General features: G+C 40.3%; 1 protein-coding gene across 1 annotated transcript; it reads right to left on the bottom strand.

Moving 5' to 3' along the window:
- Positions 1 to 2,632: 2,632 nt before the first annotated feature.
- Positions 2,633 to 7,953, bottom strand: LOC308090796 (extracellular calcium-sensing receptor-like; the record flags this gene model as incomplete). Its single annotated transcript, XM_080436059.1, has 8 exons — positions 2,633 to 3,546; positions 3,634 to 3,757; positions 4,333 to 4,391; positions 5,375 to 5,483; positions 5,978 to 6,247; positions 6,674 to 6,772; positions 7,178 to 7,241; positions 7,730 to 7,953. The coding sequence occupies 8 exons, from the start codon at positions 7,951 to 7,953 to the stop codon at positions 2,633 to 2,635; spliced, it is 1,863 nt and encodes a 620-aa protein (XP_080292185.1).
- Between the last annotated feature and the right edge of the window lie 680 nt (positions 7,954 to 8,633).

Below are 8,633 nucleotides of genomic sequence, written 5' to 3'. Positions count from 1 at the left end.
AAAAGGTTTGGTGTAGTAGAGGGGAAAAGGAGCAGACCAAGTACAGATCCAATTTCCAAATGTCAAGTTTACTAAAGTATTGAGGGTTTAAATGGTTAAATGACTTTTCTATTAAAGAATGCTCACATTTGACTGAGGTATGGTATGGCGCTGGAATCCAGGAACGTTGATTACTGAGGAGAAATATGTCCAATTACTCAGGTGTAAGTAGGCACTGATTACCCCCTCCCCTGGTGTTCATTCATTCATTCCTGCTAGGCTCTCTCTGTTTGCACTGGCTTGTCTGAGCAAGGCGGGCAAAGGATTGTTTTGATTTAAAATAATGTTTTATGTCTTTTGTATTGTATTTTATTTAAACGATAACCCAACTGCCACTTGCTAATTTGTAATTTCTTGTGCTACCCAGATAGAGTTGGAGGCGACTACAGTCGCACTGTGGGGGAGAACTGTCTGGAGGGCTCTTGCCCCCTGATGCTGTGGGTTCGTTTTAGTGTGCACCTAATCCACCCAGTGTGACGTGTAAGTGTGTTTTGCAGTGTAGTAATTCTTGTTTGAACCCTCACCCAACTAACTCTTCCCAGCAAGTCAAATGACGTCATGATGACGTCCTCCGGTGACGTTCAGGACTGATCTTTGATCTTTACGGAATTTCCAGGACGTTATTATCACCAGGACACATATGGCCTTTTTTTGTTTGACAGACATTATGGGTGATGAGAAAGCCGTTTAGATGACATACCACTCAACACGTCATCATGACGTCTTTCAGTGACGTTCAAGACTAGGCCAGATCACAGGCTGTGATGGGCTGTGATTCACAGCCCATTTGGGGATGATTTGGACTTCATCACCAGGACATCTTATGGACGGCTTTGTAGTGACCTCAAACAGCTGCTTTTACGGCCAGTGTGGGTGATGAAAAGGCTGTTTAGATGACGTCCCGCTCAACACGTCCAAATCATCCCCATATAGGCTGTGATCTGGCCTAGTCCTGAACGTGAATTTGGACGTCATCACCAGGACATCTTTGGACGGCTTTGTGGTGACCTGAAACAGACACTATTACAGCCTGTGTTGGTGATGAAAAATCGCTGTGATCTGGCCTAGTCCTGAACATCACCAAAGGACGTCATCACAACGTCATCATGACATCTTTCAGTGACGTCTTTAATCACCCAAACTGACGTAAAAAAGGCGTCATACAATGTCCTGGTGATGACGTCCTGTAAATGATCAAAGATCATCCCCATATCCATATCTGCTGTGATATCCTAGTCCTGAATGTCACAGGAGGATGTCATCAAAACGTTGCTGGGCAAGTACACATACACTTCCTTGTCATAAAGAGTTTTCTTCTCAAAATTCACCCAACCCAAAACAGTTTTCAAAAGTCACCAAAAAGCATGAGCCTAAACCCAAAGTATTGTCAGCGTGTAAAATATTTCAGGTTCAAAATACAGCATTCCATACAAAGTGCATTTACTCCAAAATGCAACCAAATTAAGCAGTTGAATTGACCCTGTCTGGCACATAGCTCTCCAAAGCAAAGCAAATACAATTGAACAGGGATTTGGCCACCTACAGATATTATGCTGCGGTAGTCCTCACAATATCAGAATATGTCGATATTTTTTTATGCCTCCACAAAATCTTCTAATGAAATCAGCTTGTTGCCTACATCTGTGCAAATTATTTTATTGTGTCACACAAAAGCTGGAAAATAATCCGACTTGCATAAGAACATGCCACTATTTTAAAATACGTGATTTGACCATTACAACAATTTAGTTATCCTCTGTCTAGGAGATTTCAGTGACAACATGTATTTTCTCTATGGATTTATGTTAGTTGAAATAAGATGATATTCTGGGCCAGATCTAACTAGACATGATTGATTGATTGATCAAACCCCATTCATTGGCTCACTGGTCCAGGTTCGTTCATGTTTTGCTGGGAAAGACTCATTACATTTTGCCCCCTTAACTTTGAAAAGTGAATCTATGCAAGGAAACATTGTTATGTCCGTCCATAAACAGCTAATCTCAGGCACCGTTGGACTGATCGGCATCATGAAAAATCATCAGGAAGAACCTCTGCACCAGTTCTTTCAAATCGGCCTCATGGTGGCGCTTCACGTTTTGGCCTATAACTATAATAATTTTGCTTCGTCAGAAAGTGTTGAGTTCAGAAAACTATTTTACTTGGCCTCAGGTCTTAATGGGTAAGACCTGAGGCCGATTCTATACAAATGTCTTCTAAATCCTAACAGTTTTCTGAAAAACGTATATGTTGCTATTAGTGGTGCTCAAACTTTTTCATGTCAAAATGTATGTATTTGGCCAAAGTATAAAATAATGGTTAAAGTGGTTACCCAGATGCTTTCCCGGTTTTAATGGGTTAAACCTATACATAATTTGTCTCTCACATACCTAGTAGTACTTTGACCCACAAAAAATGAAGAGGTGCTAATATTTCATGTCTATACAATAAAGCTACATAATAGATGTTTGCATCTCTGACTGGATTTAGTTTAATCTGGTAGAAAACTGAATCTATTACTAAAAAAGTAATCAGACACCTCCATACACTTGTACACATACAGAGAACATGTATTATCATTGAATTTCCGCTTCTATGACTTGGTGGAACCGCGACTCATGATGGACTTCTTAGTGTTTCTCTCAGGTTTCAAAATTATTATATAACACTTTGGTCCAAACAGTGCCGCCAAAAGACCAAAACTAGATGCTAAAATAGCAAATACCTCCACTACATCTGCATATTTGCCTGGGGAGCTGATATATGCTGGGATGAAGGCTATCCACACGGCACAGAAGATCAGCATGCTGAAAGTGATTAACTTGGCTTCATTGAAGTTGTCTGGAAGATTCCTTGCTATGAATGCTAGGACGAAGCTGAGGAGTGCCAGTAAACCAATATAACCTAGTAACACTGCAAAACCAATTGTTGATCCCACTCCACACTCATAGACTATCTTATCACTTTGATATTGTGTGTTTTTCTGAGGAGTTGGTGAGGCAGACACAAGCCAAGCTGTGCAGATTATTGCCTGGATGGAAGTAAGAACCAGAACTGTTCCTCTCTGCTGCATAGCACCAAAAAACTTCATAATGTCTGCACCCCCAGGCTCGGAGGCCTTGAACACAGCCACCACCACCATAGTCTTTACCAGGATACACGAAACACACAGCACAAAGCTGATCCCAAACACTGCATGCCTCAGCTGGCAAGTCCAGAGTCTGGGACGGCCAATGAACATAAGTGAGCACAGAAAACACAGTTTGAGTGACAACAAAAGTTGGAAGCTGAGTTCTGAGTTGTTGGCGCGTACCATGGGTGTGTCTTGATGATAGATGAAGATTCCCATGACAATGGCACAGATAAGTGTGCCTAGCAATGAGATGGTTGTCAAGGAGATACCCAGGGCATCATGGTAGGAGAGGAACTCAATGCTCTTTGGTACACATTGGTCACGCTGGAGACTGGACCAGAAGTCCTCTGGACAACTGGTGCACTCTGTAGAATCTAACAAAGAAGAGAATATTATAGGGACAAACAAGTACAAGTATCAGCCTACGGATAACCTACTGTACATACAGAATATAAACCTACCAGTCTCATTGCTGACCTCTCCCTCAGAACAAGCAATGCAGTCAAAGCAGCAGACAGGTTCTCCTTTCCTTCTGGCCACACGGGTTCCAGGGGAACAGCTCTCACTGCACACTGACCGAGGAGGCTACAGAGGATAGTAACAATGATCAGGTTCAGTCCAAACTAAATTACATTCACATCATGAGCTCAAGTTATTTCAGAAAGCGAAAGTGACCTTTTTGGTTTCAATGTTCCAGATGATTCTGTCTTCATCAAGGATGAGTTCTTCACCTGCGGAGGCTGACTTGTACACACCTACATTCTGAACCTTTGTGCTTCCATTAGTGGGCCACGCCCAGTTCATGATATCACAGATTGGTGAGGCATCACTATTCCCATCAAATGATACTTGATCACCAAATGATGTGGTGAAATTGATCTTTTCCAGATAGTACACAAGCTACAAACGGTGACCAAACCAAAATTATGAAGAGCAAGAGACTTTTAAACAACCTACTGTGTGCAAGAATAAGATACACAATAGTCAGGTACAGTTTATATATTAACTACATCCTTGCAGTATTTACAACACGTTTAAACATGAAATATAATTGCCCCAACCTAGTATGTCAACCTTTCATGCTTTGTACCAATGTCACACATAACCATTATTATTCAAAATTAAATCCAACTTGAAACTCTTGTTTATTAATCTCACACCTGCCATAGCTGTATTGTCTGCAAACTGGCACAGCTGTGCCCAGAGAAAGGCCCTTTTCCTGGCACACATTGCAACATGTCATGGAGGGCATGGGCCAGAGCATACACAGCCTTGTACACATTATAGTCTACCATGAGGTTAGACACATCCAACAGGGGAGTGTCTGCTGTTCCTAGGTCCTCTTGTCCTGTACACACCCTTCCACCAGCATCCACCCACTCTGATGGAAGGGGTGCAAATTTACACAGAAATGTGTGCTCCCAAAACTGCCTCACCTGAAGAAACAAAATATATACTGTACGTGATATGCTATGGACATTAGTTAAGGTGCGTGAATAATACAAAAACAGCACATGGGATTAAGGTGCAAAGTGCCAGTGTGTGTCGACCGCATATAGTCCACATAAGGTAACTGACACTGGTATAATGGTGCCTGATGATGCGCGGGGCTTTGACTACACACCTCCTCTTGTCTAGTGTAGTCCCGACCCAATGTAAGGTATCTACATTGTACAGATAATGTGTCTTATAATACCTTAAAATGCCATACATTTTATATGATAATGTTATAGTTATTATAGTGTTCATACAACAATTAAAGATAATTGCTTCCAATTGCTTTTTTACTCAAATGTTGTAAACTAGTTAAAACAAGGGATAGTAAAGCTACTGTCATGAAACCTTTGTTGCACTGAAGAACAGAACCACTCACTCATAAACATAAGCAATTCCTGTGTGTGTGTGTGTGCGCGCACACACACACACACACACACACACACACACACACACACACACACACACACACACACACACACACACACACACACACACACACACACACACACACACACACACACACACACATCTTTGCTCTTATTTACCTGTACACCAGATGTAACAATAAAGATCACCTTGGAACGTAGAAATGAAACAAAAGACTCACAATGGTATTTTCATGGCTGTTGTCAGAGTTATTGTCGGGATGTATTTTCAACAAGAAGTCCTTGAGACCTGGTATCTCTCCACGACGGAGTGCAATACCCAGGGTGCCTCTCAGGTAGGGCATGTAGCGAGGGCTAAGGTCGTCTGAGTTTTCTATAAAATCCACAGCAGCTATCCACTGTACGCCGGTCACCTTCTGCTTTACCACCTGTTGATTGTGATCATCAACAACAACATCAACAACAACTATAACAATAATAATAATAATAATGATGATGATACTGATGATGATGATGATGATGATGATGATGGTGATGATGATGATGATGATGATGATGATGATGATGATAATAATAATGATAATTATGATATAATTATAATTATAATAATAATAATATAAATAGTGATAATGACCATCAAGGAAAATGCAATCTAATACAATATACTATATAATATATAACAATATACCATATAGTTTTAGCAATGAGATGTGTCAATGGTTTGATTATTTGCTTATTGTGCAGAGAAGAAAGTGTAAAAATACATAATTACTGAGAATTTCATTTGAATACAGATAAAATGTCATTGCAATGAAACAAAATGCTTGCAATTTAATAGCAAACACATTTTTTTAATGAAAGGATGTCTTCACTTCAACATAACTAATTTCAGATATGAGTTCCTGAATGAACATATAGCTACCTCGTCCATGAGTTTAATCGTACGGATCCCATATTCAAATACAACGACCACGCGAGCTGTGGATTTCTTCATCCTGGAGACAATCCCCTGGAGTTCAGCTGGGTCACTGTCCCAGGGCAAAACCTCCAGGTACGCCAGGCAACCCCAACCAGACCGGGCCAGCTCAGACTGGAACATTTGGGCTGCATCGCGGCCATAGGCATCTTCACTATACAGAAACCCTGCCCAGGTCCACCCAAACCGTCTCATAATCTGGAGCATAGCTCGCACCTGATTGGATAAAGAATGGAGGTATAATTGCTTGATCTAGATGATTCACATAGTGGTAAATCCTTGACCTTTGGCAACTAATAATAATAACAATAATAATAGCTTGAATTCATATAGCGCCCTTCATGAACCCAAGGACGCTTTAAATAAAAAACAATGAACAACCAACCAATAAACAACCAAACACAACTATTTACTATAAGTCTGAGAGAATCTGTCTGTCTGTCTGTCTAAATGAGTGGATTTCATACACAGATTCCACAATGAAAAGGTCTAAGAACTCTCTTTTGATGCTGTCAACAGAGACTGTACGCTCCAGCAGTAAGCGGTAATACACACAAGCAAATAAGAGGCGATATGCAGCAGTATCAATAACACTCAGTAGAGGGAGGTATTTGTCAAGTGTGTGTGGAACATGTACAGTACTTGGAAGTTCACCTGGATGGTATTACTTATGATTGTTCTAAAGAAGGAAGGGTACTGATCCCGGTCACTCAGACAGGAGCACAGGGCATAGTGACTTATCTGAAAAAGACACAAAACATCTGTTCTGTAATATACAACTACATTAAAAATCTGCCAGCTCCTCTCACACGTAATATGTTCTATACTGTAGGCCTATATGCTTTAAAGATACTACATACATTGTACATCATATGATAAAACGTCATCATCTACAGTATAGGTGATGGTAAAAGGAGGTTCAAGTAGTAAACTTACCAGGGGAACTCTGTACAAACCTAATACACTAGAGATGACAATAGAATTTGTTGAGGTATCAGGACCCACAATTCCGAGCACTGGAGGAGACCCAACACAGCGCTCATCCAACTGAAACTGCTCCTCTTTCCCACTGACCAATGCCAACGCTGCACTGAATGAAACTCCAAGAGTGTAACAGGTATCATAGATACTATACCCCAGACTAACATTGGGTAGCAGGTTGGGGTTTCTGTTGATCTCTGTAATTGCAAATGCCATGATCTGGGCCCATCTGAACGCATCAATGAAGAAACTAACAGAAAAAAGAACGTTCCACATTTTTCTTTTGGTAAAATGTTGAATACATGCAGGTCTTTCAGTATTTCTACATTGTGGTATTGCTACATTTATTTAAAGGTAGGGTAAGTGATTTTCTTTGGTTAAAATAAGTGTTAAATAGCTCTATATTCTGATACCGGAAAATGTATTCTCTGTTTATTAAAGAGCTGGAGAGACAGGGAGACTCCTGTTACTGAACAAACACTCTATAGCAATGATTACTATCAGAATATAGTGCTTTAACCTTTTAACAAAATACTTTTTGTTTTAACCCAAAAATATCACTTACCCTACCTTTAAGTAAAGAAATCGGAGTACTTCTTCCACCACGGCATTATCTTTGTAGATATATACAACATAAACTCATTCTAGTACCATACGTCAAAACAAAGTCCCTGTTCTCTACTCTTACTTGCTATTCTATTTGTGATACTCACTCACCCATAGCAAATGGGGTCCTGTTGCTCGGAGGTGAAAGACAGATCAGGGAAGACAGAGGAGAGGTGGATATTAAACAGGCCACCCAGAACCAAGTCCCCAGGCTTGTAAATTCTGTTGAGGTTAAACAGTACTTGTGAATCACACGAAGAGGATGATGAGGAAGACAAAGAGGAGAACAATATCAGGCATGAAAGCAGGTGCATGACTAGAGAAGCCCTCATCATCGTGCTCCTCTGTCTAACCACCTCCCCCCTTCTCTAAATCCATTGTCCAGTTGTTACGTTTTATACACAGTGCTGTGCCATCCCCTGTGCCAACGAATGGCATGACGTAATCACAACACCTTATCTGGGCAGAGGCAGCAGTAGAGGCAGGGCTTTAGACATACATTAACAATACTTTCATATGAAAATAATGTTGTGTCACCAGGGCTACAGTGGCAATGATTCACCCACTGTAGGTCATGAAATGCATTATGGATTTTTACTTTTAAAATCCTTTATATAAAATATAAAATAAAGCTGCAAGCAGAAAAAACGAATGTCTCTGACATTTATTTTCTAATTATTATTCTATGCACAAATGCATTGCAGTTTTGAGGGACTAAACTCAACAATGTAAAAGCATATGGGTCGTGCCCCCTAAAAAAATCAAATATGAAACCTGACATTATGGTTAGTACAACTGTAATATACAAACTTCAGCACATGTATCATGTCCAGACTCACAAAAAAGCCTCTTGGAATCATGACCTAAACCCAACAGGAAGTCAGCCATTTTGGTGTTTTTGTGGTATTTTTGTGCATTTTCTGCTATATTAGTTTTTTTGCACGGGTTGTATATTTTACAAACTCCTTCCTGGGAGGATAATCAGATCCACCTCAACTCGCTCAGTGTATATAAA

This window comes from Gymnoscopelus braueri (genome assembly GCF_963280865.1).
Source record: "Gymnoscopelus braueri genome assembly, chromosome: 8".
NCBI classification, from domain to species: domain Eukaryota; kingdom Metazoa; phylum Chordata; class Actinopteri; order Myctophiformes; family Myctophidae; genus Gymnoscopelus; species Gymnoscopelus braueri.
Note: the sequence above shows the minus strand (reverse complement) of the source record. Positions and strands in the feature narration are given on the sequence as shown.